Here is a 24,536-nt window from a genome sequence, read left to right on the forward strand (position 1 = left end):
TAAGCGAAGGGGTTAAAGATTGCATTAAAGTTTCAAGTAAACTAAGTAGAAATAATATAATATCTTCCAAAAGAACATTTCAGCTAATATTTTATCAAAACTTAGAATAACATTTTTCAACAGTTTGTGGGATAGGCTACTAAAGTAGGCCTATATAATTTGTTTAATTTATACAAAGATGCAAAAGCAAACAAAGCAGATCACAGTTTGACGCTTTACCGAGATCTCAAAACTAATGATTGTTCACAAGTAAAACTTAAATGTACCTTTATACTGAAGGCTTACTTATATTTTCAACAGTAAATGTACATATAAAAGATCAAACGGCAATTAGCGAGACAAATTTATCGGTAAACAACAACAGTAATTTAATTATAAATTATCACTTGTCAAAATATGGCACAAATCATCCTGATAAAAGCTGTTTACTTACTACTCTCCAGATTTGATGGATGACTTTGGCTTTCTCCGACAGGACTCATGCTAAAGGGAGGAGTGGCAAAACTGCTGTTAGTTGCCGAGTCAGTTAGACTGTCGATACTCGGGGTCTTGCCGTCCTTGACTACTGGAGCAGTCAGATAACTGCTAGGCGTGTGATCTCCACTGCCGATTGACGATGAGTCTTCAACACCTTCATTGGTTCCGTCCGGGGCCGATCGCTTTGGTAAGTTCTGATAAGTTATAACTTCGTTTTGTAACGTGTTCCTCATTAGAGTGTAAGATGTATCTCCCTGACTTAATAAGTCATTATTACTAGAGGTTTTCGGAGTTTGTTTGAGGATCCCGCGCTTGGGTGGTCGAGGAGGTAGTGGAGGCAAGTTACTGTGTGATGGACCGGGATTGTTAATAGATGTCATGCTCGTTTCCGAACTATCACTTTGGGTTAGATTATCACTACGACTATGAGAGCTAGGTCCACAAGCTCCATCATTGTTTCTACTTAACTCGGCAAAAAAACTTGCACTGTAATCAGCCGTTATTCCACTAGGTAGTTTTTCTTTTTCTTTTCGACGTCCTCTAATTTTCAATGAGCGTCGAACCTGCACAGACATAATTAAAGTAAGTAAAGAAAGAGTAGAGGTCGTACGGAACGAGGTGAAGCTTGGAGGGGAATAGTGGTGTGGCGGGGGAAGTGTTGCTATGCAAGGCGACGATCGGCTCGTCTCTTACCCCCACAATGGATTTCCCCGCTTTAGACCGTTCCTGCCAAAAATCTCAGGCTTCACCTCGTTCCGCACGACCTCTAAAGTGTTAAAATTAAATTAGAAATTACTTAATTTGAGAGGCGTAGTTGGGAGTTGGCGAGTCCACTCAACAACTTGACCTCTAAAACATTAATAAAACAATTAATATAGATAAATCAAATAAAATAACCTACAATAACAATCTATGACAATTGACAAATCCTGAATAGAATCGTTTACGCAAGCCACCAACAACCCGTCACGCCGTTGCCAAGAGATTCAATCATTTCTGATCATGAAAATTATACACTTAATCTCTGCCTTAAACCACAGAAAACGTATTACTATAACCCAGAATGCCAACCGCATGGTAAAAAGCATTAAGCGTTTTGAGAGAGCTTTGCCTGTCAATCCGTAGGCAGCGCCACCAGCGTTGCCATGCAATAGCATAGCAACGCTGGTGGCGCTGCCTACGGATTGACAGGCAAAGCTCTCTCAAAACACTTAATGCTTTTTACCATGCGGTTGGCATTCTGGGTCATAGTAGTACGTTTTCTGTGCTTAAACCTACCACGGTTTTATATGGCTTTATTGTGGTCAGGAATAGAATTCCAAATTCGAATTATAGACTATATATATATATATTAAAAAAGATTTGTTTAAAACAGCAGTGTTTGAATTTATTTGCATGTTCCCAGAATGCACATAGGCTAAGTAGCTATTTTTACATGGCTACCATAACCTCAAAGTTCAATACCTATCCTTATTAGTTAATGTTTTTTTGGTAGAGCAATATGTAGTTCTTGTCCTAGGAACATTGTACTTCCCATTTTAGCGAATTTCCCAAATAGGGAATAAGCTATTACCGTAGTACCGGTACTCATGGTAAGACCTGGACCCGGGACCGATTTATTTTTTCGTTTTGAGGTCCCTAGAGGAAAAAAAAACACCATCTGTTCAAATTCATATATATATATGTCCGTTAGCACGTACCTCAAGCAAAAATGAGCCGATTTTGATGAAATTTGGTACAAACGTGTAAACCTACATTTATTCGAACGAGTTCGCGAACCAGCATGATCGGACTATGGGAACGGGGGTTTATAGGGGGTTTTATGGAGTAAAAATAGGTTTTTCCCATTTTTGACCCTAAAAACACAAAATTTTACAATTTCTTTTCAGACCATTTTGTAGAGCATAATAAAACAAATAATTTAGTATATTGAAGTGTTATTGTGCGCCTAATGGTTACGGAGAAAATTCCAAAAAACTGTAAATTTGAAATCCCTATGTTATTCATTATGGAGAATAAGTCAACTGTTGTAGTTTGCTTGTTTATGAACATATTTTGATCAAATTTTGAAAATTCATTAATTTCTTACTAAACTATTAACATAAAAAACACCTTTTTACCCTCCCTGTTGCAGCAAACCTAAGTACTCGTTAAACTAATTCTATTTAAATAGGGAATAAGTATGATATTTTTAAGGAGGCATTTTAGTGTAAATCCTATCAGTCTAATGGAAATTCGCTTAGTCTGCAGGTTTGCTGCGGCGGGGTATATTACATTATAATTGTATAGCCTAACTTAGTGCTAAATTAGTTTTTTTATAGAGTGGTACAAAATAACATTTGCGATGCCAAAAGCACTTTTGGCAACCCTTTACTAAGTCTCAAAGTTGTGCTTGAATCAATTTTACTTTACTTTCATCTCTTGCTAGTAGGCCTAAAAAAGATTTAGGAAACCAAACTGTCCTTATGATGAATTTGATTTTTTAATAAAGTTATATTGGATTAAAATATTTGTTCATGGATTTGAACATTTACAACAAATAGAAAGTATTATTCTAAGATAAACATTGATATATCACTAAGATCTTGTGCCTCAAAGGTTGCTATGTTATTATTTTGTGAACTTACTAAGCAGCAAAGTTTTACTGCCTAGAAACACTGTTTTGAAAAATAAATTACCACATAACATCTCAATATGGCTGGCTGCAAAGTTGCAGTATGTTTATTCAACACTTTTATAATAGCTAGACAAAGGTAGCAAAAAAGTAAGGACAGATTATGCCTTTGGTAATTTTTGCGCTCAAAGGCGATTTGAAACTGTTAAAAACTGTTTAGGTAAGTTAGCCTTACCCACGGCTCGTAACTGTTTCTACGTTTGCATCGCTTCAATCAGATTACAGCCACAAACCTAGGACAACACATGACTGGGTCTGTGTTTGCTGATTAGATAAGGAGTAACAGATACAGAAATAGGCCCAAGTTACCTCATCCAATCTGAGCAACTCTTCAGTAGTCATGTTTCCTCTTTCTCTTTTCTTATTTTCTTTGCGATCTTTTTTATCCTTTTTCTTCTTCTCTTTATCATCTTTTTCACAGCCACTCTTTTTCATGAAACTGAACATCTTTTGTTTATTTAGGAACAGACAAACCTGAAAGAAAGTATAATTTAATAGTCTGTATAAGACTAATTATTTTATTCATAAATTAATTGAAGTAGTCCTAGTGTAAGTTAGACAAGATCTTTAAAAAACCATTTTCTTTCATAATGGGTGGGAATCGGCCAGAAAAGTAGTGAATGAAAGTAAAGAACACAGTCCTGATCTCAGGTTTTAACTAGACCTAGCTCACTTGGCCACAACAGAAGCTAAATTTTTGGACAAGCCTTTTGCAGTAGTCAAATCAAAGCATTAGGCCTATTTGAGTAAACATTTAGAGGTAAGATGCGTGTAACTGCGTTCATTTACAACAGACATTGTTTAGGCCTATAGAAATTATTACAGTTTTGAAGTGCAGAAAGATAGCGTGCAGGTTTTGACGTGAAACTTGAAAGTATGTGATGAAAAGTTGGGATATTGAAGATGAGTCTGCTAGGTGATGGAAACCCAACAGGATGACTGACTGGGAAGAGTGCACATCCCACAGCACACTGATAGCCTACTCAAGCCAGTCTCTCAGCTGAAAGGGCTCACTCATAACTACAAGATGCAGTTGAAAAGTTGTGACAAACAACAAAAACAATGATATAATTACGTCCAGCAGTGTTTCTTAAGTGGCCATTTTTTGCTAACCTAACCTAACCGGTAAATATTTTTTCCACAAGTTAATTTTGTTGGATTGTTGAGTTTTTATTTTTACTCTTCATTAGAGTTAAATAGGCAAAACATTAGGACTGTTAGTTGTAGCCGCGCACTGCCAATAGGTACCTTTATATCAGTGGTGTAATGGGGTGGAAACAGAAATAGCGTTCTCACTCTGCCAACAGCCATCACACCTTTTTTACTGAGTCATAACTTAAAATGGCTGAACAGGTTTTAACAACTTTAAATAAGCCTAGTGTTTAGATAAATTATATAGGCCTAAGTCTCCTGCAACATAAAATCGTGAACATATTCCACAGTCGCAGAAAATCATCAATGTCTCATGTGATCCCAGAGAAATGCAGAACGTCTGCCGCGGTAATTGGGCACACATACTTCCGCTGCCACAGAGACATTAAGTATCATCGTTTTCGCAATAGCAGAAAAATCGTGAATACTGTAGAGTCCCGATAGTCTGAAATGGTTGGGACCGTACCCATTTCGGATTACCAAATATTTCGGAAGATTTTTTTTTATATTTAAAAAATTAAATGTTGTTAGTTTATATGTCCTAGTTAATAAAATACTACATAAAATGATTTGTGTGTGCAGACTATGTGGTCTTAAGTCAGAAGTTACTGAATGTGCCTTAGGAAACAATATTATACAGGGTGTCCCGGAACTCTCTACCATTATTTTAGGGCATTACTCCTGGCTAAGAAACATACCTAAATATCATATTTAAATTGTCCGGAAGTCCTTAGTTATTCACACAGCCGCCGTTTTGTTTTTTTTCAGTTATTAATTTTTTTCTAAAGAATAGTTAAACATACAAAATGGAAACTTTGCGCAAACATTTATGACAACTAGACAAAGCTACCAAAAAATTATGAAGATTTTTCAAATTCATAATACAAAATGGCGGCCGTTTAAAGTTTTTTGTTTCTTAAATAACTCAAAAACCGTTGATTTTACCAACATTTTACAAGAATAACTTTTTTAAGGCAATTGTATTACAAATCGATTGACACCTTATTATTTTAGATCGGACGAGTAATAACTGAGATATGGCAGTTTAGTGATACATGACCGCTTTCAGCATGCGCTGCTACTAACCTCCAGCGGTCAATTATCACTAAAACTGCAATATCTCAGGTAATACTCGTCCGATCTTAAAGATTTAGGTTTCGATCGATTTGTATTAACATTGCCTTAAAAAAGTTATTCTTGTAAAATTTTGGTAAAATCAACGGTTTTCGAGTTATTTAAGAAACAAACTTTTAAACCGCCGCCATTTTGTTTTATGAATTTGAAAAATCTTCATACATTTTTGGTAGCTTTGTCTAGTTGTCATAAATGTTTGCGCAAAGTTTCCATTTCGTATGTTTAACCATTCTTTAAAAAAAAATTAATAACTGAAAAAAACAAAATGGCGGCTGTGTGAGTAACTAAGGACTTCCGGACAATTTAAATATGATATTTAGGTATGTTTCTTACCCAGGAGCAATGCCCTAAAATATTGGTAGAGAGTTCCGGGACACCCTGTATACAACAGACATACCACTTTGACAATCCAAAATTGGGAAAGCGCAAAACTGGCAAGATATAAATTATCTCATGGATTTTTAAATATTATTTAAAATAAAAACATACATACCATTTAGCCTAATCGGTTAAAATTTAAGAAAGCCTACATTATAGGCCTAACTTAACACGTTCGCTGCTGACCGTTAGATGCCGGGACGGTGCCAGGAGCTGAACTAAAGCTCGCCGCTATGTAAACGTTGCTGCCGAAACACTGAATTACAGTAAAAACAACAGTAGTTTTACTGGATGGCAATGTTCTGCAATCAAACTGGCTTTGGACATAGTAGCCTACTAAGTCATTCTGATAAATAGCAGCACTGCCCAGGTTGCAGTCGGTAAGTTGTCGCTATCTAGCAGGATTGGAAAGAGGTGGGACAAAGCCCTGTTCTAAATGACACTGGTGGTGATTTTGGGAAACTTTATTTTTTATTGTCAGAAAAGTACGTTCCCACGAGCTGCAAAGAAATATAGGACGCTTGTGACGAGCTGGCTGATCCATGGTAGGCCTAACGTTAAACATCAATGAACGGCGACGTTCCGGAACGCTCCTAGCTCCTGGCGCCGTGGCCCGTTTGACGTTCCGGAACGTCCGTAGCAGCGAACGTGTTAAAGAGGAGAGTCTTAAATCCATCCTAATTGCAAATTATATTAAAATGTTGTAACAGATTCCTTCCTGGAACGTGATTAAAAAGGGTGTGGTCAGTATACAAGAAGATACCTAAAATAGAAACTAGTAAAAATAACTTCAATAACTTACAATCACCATTGGTTTCAGTGGCAACTTAAGACTAAATTCCTGCTTCAGCCCTACAGGGACTAGCCTGTTTGGCAAATGAAGAAACAGACTTTGTGAAAAGAAGGTGGGACTGGCCGACTTCTCAACAAATTTGGGATGGACAAAAATGTTGTGACTGTTGTCTTCTAGTTTAACATTTAAAGGATTTGTGCGTTTTAGATAGTCCAAGAAAATGAACAGGTCTAGGGCACAGCCTAGGTTTGTTTATACCTCTTTATTTTTGAATTGCTCCTTAAAATAATCAGTTTCAAGCTTACAAATTCACAGTGGCTAGTTTAAAATAAAAGATTGCAAAAGCAATGTTGTTTTGAAAAGGGTAGTCTTAGGGTAAACTAATTTCTGGTGAGGGAGGTTGATTAGCCTAGGCCTATGGTCGTGTAGGCCTAGGGTATTAGGATTTTGATTATCTAGCAAAACATCTCATTTAGCTGTTATGGTTTATACATTACATAATTTCGTGTAAAAACCATGTAGGTTTAAGTGATAACACTGAAATCAAATCAAATAATAACATAATATACCTGATAGGCCTAGGCTATTACAGGTTAAATTTCCCTAAACTAGGCCTACCTAAATTACAAGCTTACATTTGATTTACGATACCTTCAACTCAGATAAATCCAAATTTTAATTTTTTATTTTATAGGAATGGTTCATTGTTTTGGTATTTTATACAAATCTCTATATCGAGCACGAAATAATGTCATTTAATTCATCCACACACTTGTAAATTGTAATACCCGTACTCTCTAGTCTCTTACTACTAGTACTACACTACTATATTACTACTATTTAGCGTTCGTTTACGTTTTAAGTTCCTCCTGTTCTTCTTCTTCCTTCTTCCCATCTATACAGACGGAGAGAACAGCAACAGAACGGATTCGCAATGATTTCAATTCAATATGATAGATTGGAAAGTCGTAAAGGACTAGAATAGAATGGATTTGACTGAGTAGAGGGATGTAAGAGTAAAGTAAAAGTATCCAAGTAAATCATGTTGCTTGCATTGATTATAACTACATGAAACTGAAAGTAGTTAGATTTTAATACTCTGTAACTATTTAACAATAAAAGAGATAAACTGTCGACCGTTCTCCTAATTTTCTCAATCAACTGAGCCTATAAATTAGGACTAGTTGGAGTCAGGCCAGGCCAAATAAAAGACTGTTACTATTGACTTTAGATCTTAGGCACCTTGTCGAGGTGACACCTTGACATGAGCGAGCACGTCAACACGAACACGGTACTTCATACATATCAATACGCACTCCTTTGTGGTGGCAGGTTGTCGTGGAGGTATCTTGTCAGGGACGTGCATGTAAACCGGGATTATACGTGGTGGCGAGTTGATGGAGGTGTATACGAGAACACAACCCGCACTGTTTCAGAATATTATGGTAGCTGTCTGTCGGGATGGTAAATTGTTGTTAGCATGTTCGTATACGCTCCCGTTAATCAACCATCTCTGATTAAACTGGTGGTGGCAATTAAGTTGTCGTGGTCGATCGTGTTGGTGACCCTTAATCTATGGGTTTTTAATCATACATTATTTTAAGTGACAAACACAAAAGTTGATTTACATACTGTTTTTGGCCTTATAAGGATTAAGATAAACCTTTTATAATTTAATAATAGACCTTATGTGATAGAGTAAGTATTCAAGTGCAACCCCATTCTTGGGAAAATATTTAATCTATAACGAATAGTTTATATACTATATCTTAAGACGTTACTCTATGATTTGCCAGAAGTCTTGACGAATAAAAGGTTTTGGCAAGTTCTTCTTGTGTTCTACTGTCATTCTTGATCATGATCATTTGCAGCCGCAGGGCGCAGACGATTATCTGGTATATTAAAAGATAGTGAGAAGGCCTAAATATTTAATTTTCATTTTTACCCGGTAGATATCAAACCTTTATATCAAGGAAAATTTTACTATTTTTATTCTCATGGAGGCTGAAACAGTTTTGAACAATTTAGAAAAATCGGTATGAATTAATCAAATTATTTATTACTGTATAGATTGACTGTAGCCTATAGTGAATGTTGTCAAATTTAATTTGGATACTGGAGTTTCAAAAATTGTACTCCTTAGTTTTACATCTAAATATTTATTCTGTTGTAGTTAATGTATCTGCTTGTGCTTTGGTACAATTTGAATGTCCATGTTCTAAAATTTTAAGAAAAAATTACTATTTCTGTTTAGGAGTAATCTAACTTAACTAGGCTAAGTAATTTGATCCAGAATTGGACAGCATCTGTAAGGGTTGTCTGTGGATTAAGGTCTCAATCAAGCTTTTGTTACCTAGGGAGCTAGCTCAAATATGAAACCAGTGTTGTGTTCTTTACTTTATTTAAGTTAATATTCTAGCTGCATTACACTTCCATAAGGCGCCAAAGAATATTAGCCTATTTATTAAAAAATGATAAATATACCATAATATTCCAATAAATATTAATCACTTTCTTTGGCTAGGCTAATGAACTCAAAAAAGAATGTGTTTGTTTTTACACTATTCTCTAGGAAGAGGATTAACCCCTATTGGAATTCATCGCTAGCTAGTTGATCTGTAAGCAAACAAGTTTTCTGATCTAAAAATGTGTAATAGTGGCATAGGTAAGTTTAATTTGTAGAAGGTCATACACAAATGCACAATGATTTGTCAGTGGTTGTTCAACAGTTTATATCGAGACAGTGATTCAAATTGAGCAAATTTTGCTTGCTCATGGACAGGTTTAAGACTACTATGGTTTATCCATGATACTTACTTACTTACTTGATACTTGTAGTCTATGTCGTTGACCGATGAAATCGGCATGACTGCGTCAGATTACTAAATACTAAAATACTATTTACACAATACTATTTACACTGTGGCAATGGCTAAAAAGTGGCTCGTTGCCTAATTCTTCGAGGCTGTAAAGAGGCCTATTAACCAGCCTGTCACGCAGGGCCGTCTTATAATCATCAAGGTCCAGATTGCGCACATGAACCGGCTAGGAATTAAACAGCCTTATCGCCGACCGAGGATAACTCTTCAGAGAGCGGGCTAGGCGGCATCTCAGCAGATCAATGTCACAAGCTTGGCGGGTATGGTGGCTATGTACATTGTCTCTGACTACAAAATGATGAATGTTTATCTTCAGCAGGGTCAAGATGTTAAGGACATACTGGCTGTAGACAGTCAACACACCCAACTCGAGGAAGATAGGCCGACAGTGTGCTTTGTAGCCAGAAGATGTTATTATTCTCATCGCTCTCTTTTGTAGTAGGAGTAATTCCTGTGTTGACGGAGAATGACCCCACAGAACCAGGCCATACGTGAGGTGACTGTGAAACAGTGCGTGATACACCGCTAGCAAATACGGTCTGGTAATGGTGGTCCTAAGCTTCCTTAAAAGGTGAAGAACTCTTGAGAGCTTTACACATACCTTTTCAATGTGGTGGTGCCAACTTAGCTTAGAGTCCATCCAGAACCCAAGCAGCTTCACGCTGTTGTCCTCAAGGCCGATCTTCAGGGAACACATAAGGGTCTGAGTCTTCTCCTCGTTGATCTTGAGTTTGTTGGCTATAAACCAGTCCTTTGCCAGCCTCAGGGCGTTGTTTGCCTCCTCCAGCAACGGGTCGATGTTCTTCCCCTTTGTGACCAAGGTGGTATCATCTGCAAACAGGAGGGCATGGCTGGTTGTAGCAAGGTCATTGATCATGATTGTGAAAAGGAGAGGGCCCAGAACCGATCCCTGCGGAACTCCATGGGGAAGAGAGCCCATAGTAGATGAAGCTCCCATGATGGTCACTATTTGTTTGCGGTTGCCAAGGTAGTCCGCAAGAGAGCTGAAAACTGCACCGCCAATTCCGTATTTTCTCAGCTTGGCCAGAAGGATGTCATGTGACACAACGTCGAAAGCCTTGCTGAGGTCACAAAGGCTTAGGTGGACCGATTCATTCTCCTCAAAGGCCTGGGATATGGTGTCGACCAGGCTTAGGAGTGCGGAGGTGGTAGATCGACCGCTACGAAAACCGTGTTGTGAGTCCACCAGTAGGCTATTCTTTTCAAAATATGAGAGGAGCTGCTTCTTCATCATCGTCTCCATCACCTTAGAAAAGATAGGGAGGATAGAGATGGGGCGGAAATTTTCCATGAGTGCAGGGTTCCCTTTCTTGAAGATGGGCACAGTCCGAGCCTTTTTTAAAGAGTTTGGAAAAGGTCAGACTCAGGTCATGTCCTTAATAGTCTCAGAGATCGCAATTCATACTTGACGGGAGCACATATTTTCCTTAATGTTGGTTTGAGCTAATATGGCGTAGCAAATTGTCCAATAGGGAATCATATACCAGTAGTGGAAATTGACTAGAATATTAGTTGATAAAATAAAGAACTTTGCGGCAGTTTAAGATCCGAGCTAGCTTGCTTGATCACAACAGGAGATTGATAGAGACCTTAATTTATGGAGAGCTTTTGTATAAAAGGTCATTTTTCTATATAAGTAATTTTTGCCTACCATAATATGCTTAAACAAATTTTCCAAATTTGTTTTTCTGAACGCATTTTGTCATCAGTAAACTATACATACCTTGCTGAGAAGTATTTAAATCTCTTATTTTATATAGGTGAAAAGGACTGACAGCCACCTTGATAAGATTGTTTGGAAACTGGATGAGTGTGAAAAGGAAGTAACAGACATAGAATGTGATGAGAATAAGGTAGGTTACAGTTACAGTCTTATTCTTATTGATTTGGCTTAGTCACTGGAAGATGTAGGCCTACTCGTGCATATTTATTTGACATTTGATAAGCCTCCTCAAGTAATGTTGGTCTAATGGCCTAGCATATCTTTGTCTACAATATGTTGCATTGTGTATTTTTCAAGAAAATTATATAGGCTAGTAATTCTTCTTTCCCTAGTTTGAAAATTACTTTGTGAAAGATGTCATCAACATATATTCTGTTCTTTCGCGAAGGCTTCCAGAGCAAAAGGATATTTTGGATCTCATTGCCTGTCTACTATTCCACAAATGAGCTACCTTTTTAGGAGTGTTGAATGTCCCAGATTTTATTGTCAGTTTAAGGATTGCAAAAAGTTTCTAACATGTTTATACTATTTTAAACGTGATAATAAATTGACGATTACTATTAACATGCTTAATACCGCATAAATTTCATCATGTGCTGTCTTTTGATTATCTGCGAAGGATTAAAAAATTAAGTTTTAACTCATCAGAAAAATACTTTTGCGTTCTCATAGTTCAATAGGCTTCCGGTACCATGTTTTAAACTGTGGGTTGTTAACGATTCTGGCAGAGTGCTAATATATTTGTTGTTTTGAAATGTGATTCAGTTAAAAAACTTTTATACTACTACTAATTTATCTCCCAATTCCTAGAACTATCATATTAAATCAGTTTCAAATTACATGGGTAGGTACCTATTTAAAGTTAAATTTTGGATCTTTAAACTTTCTTGAACATTAATGTATGACATCAAGGGTTTTACAAAATCAATGAGTCAAAAATATTCCCTTTTACATTGCTTTTATTTTTCCAGGAATCTGTCATGCATCTCTTAGAGACGGTAACACAAGTTAAGCAACATTATGAAAATCTGCGTAAAGAGATATCTGAAGTACAAGAACTTCAGAAGCAGGTCCAGGATTCGTTGAGAGACAGCACTATGCAGGTTCAGACCCGTTGTCGCGCCTTGCGGATGAAGCTAATAGGGTACCAGTAGATTTGCACAATTTTTCCCAGTCAATATTCTAAAACATGTACCTTAATGTTGTTATTATTTGATCTGTTTCTACTTAAAAACCTCACAATATTTAATTAGGAATAAGTAATAAGCTCAATTAAAAGGCTTATATACAGCCTCATACCATACAGTATTGAACCCGAAATGTCCGATTTGTATTGTTTATACTTGTTTAATAGTTCCATGGCATGTCAACCTTATTGCACTAATAGCCAATGGTTTGGCGATCATTTAGAAGTTTACCTAAACTCACTCAGTTATTGGTTGATCCAGACCTAAATTGCAATTTATGTTAAAATGTCAATTACAAAATATATTTCTCTCTATTCTGGACAAAAGTTAAACCTGTTTTTGAAAGAGTTTTGTCAAATACATTTATATGCGTCGAGTAGGTTTTAATATGCTCAATTTTTTGTTGGTGTTAAAATAGATAGCAACAATATCAAAACAGATAATGTCAGGTGGTACCAGTTTGTGGTAGTTGTAGTAATTTAATAAAGAACAAACTTTTCTTCTCAAAGTCTGTTGACCAAACCAAAGTATTTCAGTTTACAAGAGGAACTTATTTGTATTGAGTGCTGTGAGAAGATTGGACAAATATATTTTTATTTGCATAATACAGTACCGTATTGTGAGATTTGTCTGTAAACGTATGAAAACTATTTTAACAAAAATGTAAACATGGCGTGTAAGTTGAATGATTGTTAAATATAAAGCCATTTTTATACATTCTCATTTGGAGAGCCTTGAAGATCACAGGGAAAAGAATTGTATTTGTAAATGCTGCAAGTAGGCCTATAGTAAAAGCCATCTAATCCGGCATCAATTTCAAAGTAAAAAATCTTTTTGAGTGCTAATTTAAGTCATGTTAGCTCAGTCAACAGAGGGGTGTAATATATATTGCCAGGAGCGATTGGCAGACATCAGTTGCACTCAATTGAATTGGAGGATGTTTATGTCTATTTATTGTTGGCGTTTTATATCACTACTAAAATAGAAGAAAGTACAATAAAACTCAAAATAATGACCTGACAGCCAACGATTTTCTTTTGATACTCTAAAATTAGTTGTTATTACAAGAAGTTCAATTGGCTAATATAATACAGTCCACTCTTGGTAGTTCAAACACTTGATAATTCAAAACTTTCGATAATTCAAAATGAAGGCTCAGTCCCTAGAGAATCTCTCAATATTTCAAATGTTTACCATGCATTTTGATACACTCGGTATTTCAAAGTCCAAATAGAGGGCAGGTCAATTTGTAACACGCAGTAATTCAAAGTTTCGTCGAAATAACACTCTATAATTCAAAGTAACTCAGTAATTCGAAGTTTCGTCGGTTAATACTCTTTAATTCGAAGTCATGCTGTAATTCAAAGTTTCGTTGAAAAAACACTCTATAAATCAAAGTCCCACAGTAATTCGAAGTTTAGTCGGCAAAACACTCTATAGTTCGAAGTGATCTCTTCCTGTTATAACAGGAAACTATACAGTACAGTACATCCTGTTCCCATGGTAGGCTAGTGTTGGACGTTTTGATGTTTTTTAGTTAGAGCAGTAGTCTGAGTTAGTTCGCTGACTTGTTTTTCTAAGTTGGCAATCCGATCTCTAGATTGTGCGACATCTCCTTGAGCACAAACGTAGTTGTCGACAGCTGATAGTTCAGCTATTGGCGAAATAGCGCTAAATAACAGATTTCTTTGCAACTACAGTAACTGAAAAATAAGCCGTTGATTGTTTAAAAGTGTACTAAAATACGGTATGATGTTTTATTGTAACGTGCTGTACCTTTGTATGTGTTAAACAAAAAAACTCTCTGTAATTCGAATGGTTTATTTTTCTCCCGATAAATCAAACTCTTGATAATTCAAAACTCTTGATAATTCAAATTGATATGCTTGGCCCACCAATTTCGAATTATCAAGAGTCTACTGTATTTTCAATAATCCGGCACTGCCAAAGTTCTGAACGTGCCGAATCCAGCATCTACTTTAGCGAACCTTTTCAACTGTTTAAAATATCTGTAAAATCCACTCTTGAATTTTAACTATATTTGAAAAGGTTCATAGTAAAACAACAAACACTCAATGGCATTACAGAAGCAACCAACTTATAATAAATGTTGGGGAAAAATCTGTCTTTTAAATAGTTATAAGCAAAAATACTTTCGAGAAACAGAAGGTATTTTGTTCTGTACGCTTACTATCATAGACTGAATTAGGTTTTATCCAATAATGTACATTATCAATGTGTGTACTGGTTCAACCAGTTTAATGTGTGTGTGATTGTTCAATAGATTTGATGTCTCAAATATGATTAAAAGCACTCCAAAATTAGTCACTTTACAATGATTCCACTTAAGGGTGCGCTCTACCTCAGCTCGGATTTCTCAATACGAAGTTGCCGAACGCCGATGTCCCTATACCATTGCATTGAATAGCGCCATGAAGAGCGCTTGCAAGCCTTTCGAGTCTGCGTGATTACATAGTTATTCTTAAACTTTTTAGAAAACTAAATGCAGGTTCTTGTTTTTAAGAACCTATTGCACTGTTCCCGTTTTACATTTTTCTCTAAAAAATATTTGTATGCATTTAAACTTATGATAAAAAACACGTATTTTAACATTTTTACCAACCTTTGAGCCCAACATTTTTGAGTTACCGTATCAAAATTTTAAAAACCGGCAAAACTACTATATTATTTAATGAAATATATGACACCAAGATCTTTTTAACCGGTTCACAATTGGGGTTATAATTAGTAAGAACTAAACCCCTTGCATTCGCGTGCGCCAGACGGGTAGAGCGCAGCCTTAAAGTGACGGATTGCATAAGTTATTTTTGTCAATTTTAAACTATAAGTATCCATGGCAAAAAAAGTAGTTCACTTTCTAAGTTTTTGAATGCAAACAGAATATTCTTTGATTAATCATGTTCTAGACAACAGTTTTATTTTTAATGAAAATTTGTTTACCTTTTGTATATGAAAGAATATTAAGAAAATACAGTTAATGAATTTAATTTTACCTTTGTAATGTTTAAGAGAGTATTTAATTAATTCTTTATTATTTCAATTCAGAAATTCAACTGTCCTAAAAAGATTTAGTAGGTTTTACTCGTAAAACGAACTATCACGAACAACATTGTATTATTTTTAACTAATTTGAGAAATATTAACATTTTTTCCCGTTCATAAATTATACTCTGTTCACAAAATTTAGGGGAGAAGCAATTAGATCCCCTCCACATCAACCTAACTACGAAACAACAGCCTACAGCTGATTAACTGATATATGCAATAATTTTAAATTATCAGATATCCAATATAAGTACTGTTCTGGTTATATGTAACAAACTTGATCCTGTTAAAAAGATAATCGGGAATGTTTAAAAGATTATAAGCTTAGTATTTTCCAACAGATCATTGACTGTACATAATTTTTCCCTGAAAAAAAAATAATTCAATTCAAATCATTGACCTTAAATCTTAGCTTTGTACTCAGTTTGTAGATAATTGATTTCAGAAAAAGTATTAAAATTTTTAAGGTAATGGATTAATATGTTTTTTTTTACTAGACTAGATAACTCAAAAATGTAAATCTTAGATAAGACAAGATTCAAAAAATGTTTCTTCCGTAAAACATCTATAAAACATATGCAAATATTTAATTTATGATCATACCACTAATTTAGGTTACCTTTAGCCTAATAGAAGGTATAAAAAACAGCTCAATAATTTTTAACATTTGACTTTAAAAGCTACAAATAAAACTAATAGCATGTGAGCATAGACTGTTAAAAGACTGACTACATTAATGGTTATCAGCCAAACAAATTTTTTATCCCACTTTTACCTTTGTGTCAAATAATTATTGTACAAAATTAGCACAAATAATTGACTCATTCTTCATACATTAAAGTAGATTAGTGTGTTTAAATTGTGATAAGACACTTTTTATTAGTTTTAAGCCTTGGATTTGATCATTTTCTTTATATATATATACAAATATATAAATTTATTCTTGAACTCACTAAATGTTTTCACTCCACTCGCACAATGTTAACCCAAAAGGTAGATGATTAGTGTATATTTTGTAAACGTTTATCCTTATCATATTATGCATGTTTTATTAATTAACAAAACCTTTACGGTACTTGAAAGAACAATTATTTTCTAGTCAGATAATATAAGTTGTTAGTATGATGTAATGACAGTGCTACTTAAATAATACAGAATGTGCCAAAAATATTAAATCATTAAATGAAGTTAATATGAAATGTTATCCATTCTAAAAACTGCTACATGTTGATGCAATATGAATTACCAATTTCAAAATACATACACATCTTCAAAATCAAGGTAATTTAAATGAAGGATAAATTAAAATATTTCATGTTGTAGTTAACACATTAACAGTACTATGTAGTACTATACACTTTGTACAGAGGTGTACAAAATGTTTTTGTTTTTCAAATTCACACAGGATTAATACGTTTGGGGGCCCATTTTTTAATTGTTGAACAGGCAACATTTAGCTAAAGAAACTTAGTACATAAGGACTGTTAGAGTAAAATACTAGCTTAGTCTATTGCCTCAAAATAGAGTGTTTCAGGGGGAAAAGTCAAATTATTAAATGTAACCCCACATAAATGACACCTCCGTTTAATGGTCTTAACATAATATCTTAAAAACTATGATCTGTATCATTACTCAGTAAAAACCGGCAGCCATTTCAAAATTGAATAAAGTTATAACTTTATACAAGCAAACTAATTATTCCGTCATTAAACCTTCCATAAGTATTTGCTCAGTAATCCAATGCCTAGCACACCTAGGACTGACATCCTATCAGATCAGTTTTAATTGTTTCAAATATACCCCCCCCCCTTTGGAACAACTCCACATTCTAAAGGGTTTATAAAAAAGGCATACTTAAAAATCTGGGTAACGGTATCTGTTCCTTAAACAAAATTAAATGATTGCAATGTCAATTTTTTTACGGAATTAACAACCAATAGCTCTACTTTATGTTTGAAAGTTTAAAAATGCTCCCAGACTTAAATTTTGTCTGGTCAATTCCTTAAATTTCAAAAACTTAATTGGAAAATTCAATCTTATAAATTTCCTATGAATATGAGACAATTTTTGAAGCACTGTATTGTTATCTGTAGTTATTGTTACATTTGATAGATATATATGTGATGTACTTTGTTGGTTCAACTTAGTGTTACAAAAACTATATGTTTCATTATTGATGTTATAACTATGTAATTGTGTTTTCATAATAAAGATGATCTCTTGAATGAAGAAGTTTTTGGTGTTGATTTTTCATAGGGTTGCCTTAAAACGTCCATGAAAATGATACAATGTTTTTTTGCTTTCACAAAATTCAATTCCTTTCTCTAGTATTCTTTAGTACCAAAATATTGTGATGTAATGTGCAGAACAGTTCCAGGCTAGTGTCCTAGGAGATGAGGGGATTGTTTTGGTTGGTGCAACACCCATACTACTTGCTGCTATGTGCACAGTTTTGGATAAAATAATCCCTAAAAATCTAGGACGAACAACTCCTAGTAGCTTCACAACTCCAATCCATTTGAACTCACCAATAACTAGAATAGCACGATACAAGGTGTCAGCGGATGTTAGAGCTTGATGCATCCTTTAACCTTGTATTTGTCTGTCGGTCTAAGCAGAAATGATATGAGTGAGCAGTTGTAGTATAAAAATAAATGGTGATAAAATTGTTCTGGAGACATTGGCATAAATATTTCTGTAACTTTTCCAGGTTCCTGAATTGCATTAAGCCATACTAGGACATACCGGTTCTAAATGATTTCCTTCGGTCACTAATTACCATATTTTACTACTTGGGTATAGATGGATTAATTCAACCGTAATATATTTTATCTGTAAGGTCATTACCATATCAGGTCACAACAAATCCTTCTACAAGAGTCCCGTTATTAAAAAATAACTCTGCATTATTCCAAACGCTACTCGGAATAAGCGGATTACTGTATTAATTCATCATGTTCATGCTGTAGATGTTCACAGTTTTTTTTCATGTCCCTTCTGTCGCGGAAGATATTCACAATTTTGCCGTAATATTGGGATATTTTTACGATTTTTCCATGACAATGCCGATTTTATTTTTGCCATTGTAGAAAGTGTCAGCAAAGATACGATTTCAAGCATTGCCACGATCGCGGGTTATGTTCTCGGTTTTGACACAATCGCCGGAGACCATGACAATGTCTCTGCAACTGCGGAAGACGTTCACAGTTCAGCCGTGAATATAGTCCTCGCCACTCTAACTTAAGGCAGCCCAAGGCCGTACACCGTATATCTAGTGCGGCCTTGGGCTGCCTCAGGTTAGGGTGGCGAGGACTATACAGAATACTTGATTTCATGTTAGTTATGTTTTTGTAACAAGGTCTTTAAAAAATAATAATAATAATAGTTTCCGAACTTTAGTTTGGAATGGCCAGATTTCTGGAATAGCGAAACTCACTTGTAAGTGGTTTGCTACTGTAATCATAATTGACTGAAGACAATATGAATTATGACTCGTACACTCTCGAGTAGTGCATGTCTTTACAACAGATAGGCATCATATTTATGATTATATATCTAATCAAACTAAGCAATAGAGTATGCATTTTTCCAGATTATCATACTTGAATATTATCATATCTTGTGTATCTACAAAAATAAGTATCACTACTGCGACGGATGGGAAAATAAAAAATCCAGTTAATAATTTAAACAAAACATATATTTTTTATAAAATAAACATTTCAAGATAATACAATAATAGACATATTATGGTTAAAAATCAAAACATAAATATTCCAGTGAATCTTTACTGCTAATTTCAAGGATATATGTACATGTATATCCTTCATAAAAAGGTTAGCTTTTACTGTGGTATTTGGATTTCAAATGAGAAACAAAGCATAGGCATTTAACTATTTGCTTTGAAATTTTCCCTTCGCGTAGAGCCTCATACACTTAATAAATACTGGAATTGTTTGACAATCCTAAGCTCCGTCAAAATACTGGGAAGGAACCCCATCTTTATTTTATGTAAGTTCATCATTTAATGGATTGTTTGCATAAACTATTTAGATATCATGACAACTTTGGATACCAATGTCTTTTCCAAAAATAAATTGTGTTTTGTAAGCCTATATGCAGGGTATTTCTTTTTCCAAACACAACCCAAATTAAAACACAAGCTCATAGGTTTGCCGCTATTTTGAAACTAAATAGAACCTACTTTATCGTCTCAGAACATCTCACAATTCCATCAGAGCTGGTGAAATACTGATGACTTAGACCTGTCTGTGACTTAGATGTGTCTCTGACCTGATCTCGTAATTAACTTACACGATTTGGATAGTTTAGGCAAAAATCAACATGAAAAGACTAATTGGATCGGTGAAAAACACAGGATATCACTGTTTGCGTCTTGTTTTGGACTCTGTATTGTATTGGAGATTCAAATTGTTGATTAATAATAAATTGATAGACTTAACTTGGTTTAGTTTTGGAGATATTCCAGTAAAGAGGGAACAAATTCACTAATTTTGACTACTCTATGCTGTAGCAAACTTGCTTCATTGATTGAGCGATCCCTGCAATCAATAGGGGTACGGATTTTCAATATAATATTTTAGTGTACCTTGGTTTTTGTGAACAACACATAAAATACCTAATAATAGTTTTATGATGAGGATACAGCTATGGAGTTTTAAATCTAGTAATATAAGAAGGAAATATGATGCAAAGGAAAACCATTATATTGATTACCTACTTACATAACTATAAACGGTCATTCATAATTTTGATACATTTTCATTCACAATACAACAAACACTACGTCCTGTTTTCATAACGTATAATCAATCACATACATATTAAGGCCTGTTTTGCCAGAAGGGTCTGGTGCATCAAACGCTCAGCGATGATCGCTCCGTGTCAATTGCTGGCCACTGCTTTGTATTGTTTCAGGTAAGTCTATTTTGGCAGAAGCGTCTATCGCTACAGCCGCCAGCGTGTGTAACTGAGCCACTAGCGTCTATCGCGGATCACTGCTCCCAGAGCAGACGGAGACGCAGTCGCTAGCGTCTATTTAAGTTATGTTTTTAACCCAGTTTGAAAGTTTAGCAACAAAGTGGGGATTTAATAGCGAAGAAGATGACAAATTGATTGAAGCCATTTCAGCACACCCTAGGAGGATTTCACACCCCGCTTTTCTAGAACAGAGGTTCCTTTTCTTGTATCTGTAAAATCATAGGACCTACTTCTTCCCTGGGTTCGCACATTTCTAAAATCTCTTCATTGTCAAATTCCTCAGCTAACAAATACTTCTCTATATGCTTTTTACATCTCATTTCACATAGAGCACTCTTTTTGCCACCAAAGAAAACCACTCACTGATCAAATAATCGCAAGAAACAGACGCTTCTGGCAAAATAGCATCAAGCAATAGAATAGAAACTAAACGATTATCGCTAAGCGTTAGACGCGATAGCAGCTTCTGGCAAAACAGGCCTTTACACCGACTTACTATTCAAGAAAAGAAATTGTTTTTCTCTTGCGTTCCCACAGGAAAACATCAAATTGAAATTTTGGATATTTAAAATACAAAAACAAATACTTCACATAACATGATTTACCTGTTCATAAGAAAATGTTTAACTCTTTGTTAACTAACTTGAAACAATTTGGCTTTGTACCATTACAACGTTGTGATACTAAATACATCGATGGAATGAAGACCAGTTTTTACACTATCGTTTGAGTATTCTTCCAATATCTTTGTTCTGTCCTCTCAAAGTTATACCAGCTTTCTCAGTCTTGTCTATTATGTTCTCGACCAGATCGTTCTGTGATTCTATTTCTTCACCAAAATTGAGAGCCAAACCTGAAAAAACATTTTCTTTAAAATATGATAAACAAATTCAAATACATAACAAATTGCTTGATCAGCATTAAGCATTATGAGTATTTAAGAGTATAGTGTTGACGTTGAGGGATACCGATAGTTTTAAGGGATCTCCTGATCTTTATCCAATCATATTAAAGATAGTTTTGTGTCAAAAGCTCAGTGCTCAATTTGTGAGGAGGGGGGGACGCGGTGGAACATAGTTTCGCCACCTTTCTTTTGGAAAGATGAAAAAAATTGTGTAAATGTGTACAAATCCCATTAAATAGGTTACAGTTCCAGTACCTCATTTTTTACAAATCGAGCAATGCAATAGCTACATCAGTTCAAGATGCCTACCACTAAACTAGTAACACTAGTAACAATAAGGTTTTCAAATATTTAACCTTAATAGTTCAGATTTTGACGTTTTGCGATACTTGACCTTAATTTTTATTTTTTAATCACTATCACATGGGAATAGAGATATGATCATTCTAGAAACAAAACCAACATACGTTTTAATCTAGAGATGGAATCAACCATATGGTCCAAATTCTTGTTCAGAGCCTTCTCCGGATCAGCTGCACTGAAGCGTTCACTCGACTCATCAGTCAGGTCCAGAGCTGTTCACCAACAAAGTTACATTTATCAATGTGTCAAGCAGCAAACCTAGGTACTTGTTAAATCTAATGTTTTTTTAATGGGAAATAAATATGTCTTGTTTATGGAAATATTTTAGTAATAAATCCAATCAGGCAAATTAAATTTCGCTTAGTCTCCAGGTTTGCTGCAGCAGTGTTTTTTTTTTTTTTTTTTTTTTTTTTTTTTTTTTACTTTAAGTTAAATTTATATAAATTCTTCTACTGATATGTTTACTCTGACAATGGCATGCACACCATTGTAAGTGTTTTAAGTTAATAAACCTTTTACAATTCTCATGAAAGTCTACTGTAGCGGAGACAAAATTGTGATAATCTCTTGCTGTTGAGTTGAAACCGTAACAATAGCCTGTGACCGTGGCAAAGTTATCAGCATCCCCTGAAATAAATAACATCTATCTCCTTCTATCTCTCCTAGCCATGAATAATTAAACACACTTTTGACTTTTTTTTATTGGACATCATCTTTGTCTCTTGCGTTCGTGGCAACATCGTAAACATCTTTTGCAGCCTCAGCAAAATCGTCAACATTCACTGTGGTTACGGAGGCGTCTACTGTGGTCATGGCAAGATTGTGAATTTGCGATTGTGCAATATTTGTAGACGGTTCTGAATTATTGTTCCAGTTGTAAGCTGCAGCTTTTTTACCCTTTTCTGATCATTCTGTTGAACAATCCAGATTGATATATCTAACTTGAGGAAAATATATTTTTTAAATTATAAACTTCAAAGAGAGATGTTTTAAAGTAAATCATTCTTGCATTAAAAATTTGTATTAGTGGGTTATCAAAATCGTAGGTACTCACCAAGATGATTTTGGGATTGAGAGGAAGTACATGGCTTCGACATTTCTGCGGCTACCACAAGCATTGAACCAGAATTTGAAACAGGTGAATCAGGCTTGTATCTGCTTCCTTGTGGTTCACTTGATTTTGTCCCACTAAGATAATTCTTCAATGATCCAAAAACACTCTGTAAATTAAGAATTAATGATGATAAAGAATTCCATAACCTGTAATTTTATATTGATAAATGTTCTGTTGAAAAACCCTCTGTACGAAAATGATTAACAGGTAGATCTGGTCAACACTTTTGAGTAGTATTCAATTTTAAAATAAGCACCTTTGTAGTGGATGGATAAAACACACCCAAATATAAAAAAATATTACAGGTTTTACAGAACTTGGTAACAAACAAAGAAAACATTTAAGGACTTTTTTTCATTTTCAAAGAATATCATAACCTAGAAGGCCACACAACTTAAAGTTAAGTACATACGAGAAAAAATTACAAAAAAACTTACCTTGATACCCTGAATGTGCTTTCGACTGAAGCTAAGTGAGCTGTTGATATCATCCAGATGTTTTTCAGTTCTCTGTAGTTGCTCCCTTTGTCGTAGCAATTCCTAAAGAATATTAAATATTTCTATTAGGTTATAGTTTTGAAACAGAATAATAAACCATGTTCATTTGAGTCACTTTTTAACACATTTAGATTACCAATGGTTCATAAACAAAATCCAATTATATAAACCAGCTGTACACACAATAATCTGACCAATTAGACCGATGATATGGTAGATTAAGACTACAGCAACCAAAAATATCATTATGCAATTTTTTTAATATGGTGGTTACTGTTGGAATAAATAAATATCTATAGACAGGTATCGTAATCAATTTTGAATATACAGAACGAAACGTAGAGGCTACACAACTCTTCAAAAATTAGGTTTATGAAATTTTTCATGGCCGACAAGTCAATTGCTGGAAAAATCGGATAATTACCAACCACTCTATATCTACAGAGGACTATTGTGAGATTGTACTGTGCATAAAACAAACTTGCATCCTACTGAAAGGTTAATATGTCTATTTATTTTTAACCTGTCTGTATCTTACTTACTGGTCCGTCTTAATAATTATGTTTAGTATCAGTGACATGACCTGTACATGTCTATATTTTTGGCAGTAAATAAAAATTATGATTCTGAACTGTCGTTTCAACGGCAAAACGTTGGGTCTACTTACCTCTGCAGTTGATACACCAATTTCTTCTGTGGCTAAAAGTGTTTTTAGTGATCTCTGTGATGTCTCAACGATTCTTGCTTGAATTTCCTTTGCTTTTCGCTGATGGAGTTGTTCAGTGTCACTTGTGTGTGAATGTTGGACATCACCCATTACGTACCCAGATCTTCCAGATTGTGGATGCCGCAAAACCTCATCATCAACTTCTTCGACTGAGAATAAGTCTGATTCATCGTTACTTAAATAATTAGACATACTTCTTACCGTGTATTAGAACTCTCTTGGTTAAAGAATAACCAAGCAAGAACACAATCTTTGGTTTAGTATGGTTAGTGTTGAAACATTTAACCCAAAACTGGACCAAATGATAGCTGAACCACTTAAAGAATGAATAATGATATCAATGGAACTCTCAGTCAAGTGTACACAAGGACAAAATTGTGGTTTTTAATGAATCGGTGTCTTTGTCTCTTATAATCCAGATCCAGACGATAAATCAGATATCAAAA

General features: G+C 34.9%; 2 protein-coding genes and 1 long non-coding RNA gene across 3 annotated transcripts in view; 1 reads left to right on the forward strand and 2 right to left on the reverse strand.

The window, feature by feature from the left end:
- LOC128998680 (unconventional myosin-XVIIIa-like) overlaps positions 1–7,409 on the reverse strand; it is an 85,918-nt gene extending 78,509 nt beyond the window's left edge. Inside the window, exons 1-3 of the mRNA XM_054424913.1 lie at positions 7,260–7,409; positions 3,461–3,625; positions 434–1,040 (exon numbers count right to left, since the gene is read on the reverse strand). Of these exons, the coding sequence (XP_054280888.1) occupies positions 434–1,040; positions 3,461–3,598 (745 nt within the window). The 5' untranslated portion in view covers positions 3,599–3,625; positions 7,260–7,409. The remainder of the gene's footprint in view (positions 1–433; positions 1,041–3,460; positions 3,626–7,259) is intronic.
- Positions 7,410–8,497: 1,088 nt separating this feature from the next.
- On the forward strand, positions 8,498–17,654 carry LOC128998569 (uncharacterized). Its single transcript, XR_008491222.1, has 3 exons — positions 8,498–8,644; positions 11,269–11,361; positions 12,203–17,654. It is a non-coding gene; the product is annotated as an uncharacterized LOC128998569 (long non-coding RNA).
- A 3,332-nt stretch (positions 17,655–20,986) lies between these two features.
- LOC128998114 (soluble NSF attachment protein 29-like) lies at positions 20,987–24,180 on the reverse strand. The gene is made up of 5 exons (XM_054424113.1): positions 24,031–24,180; positions 23,304–23,405; positions 22,807–22,972; positions 21,857–21,964; positions 20,987–21,338 (listed from the first exon to the last, which is right to left on the reverse strand). Exons 1-5 carry the CDS (start codon positions 24,178–24,180, stop codon positions 21,205–21,207), a joined length of 660 nt encoding a protein of 219 aa, XP_054280088.1. The 3' UTR covers positions 20,987–21,204.
- Between the last annotated feature and the right edge of the window lie 356 nt (positions 24,181–24,536).

This window comes from Macrosteles quadrilineatus, unplaced genomic scaffold, assembly GCF_028750875.1.
Source record: "Macrosteles quadrilineatus isolate MER2022 unplaced genomic scaffold, UCM_ALF_1.0 Scaffold_7__1_contigs__length_78375512, whole genome shotgun sequence".
Lineage (NCBI taxonomy): Eukaryota > Metazoa > Arthropoda > Insecta > Hemiptera > Cicadellidae > Macrosteles > Macrosteles quadrilineatus.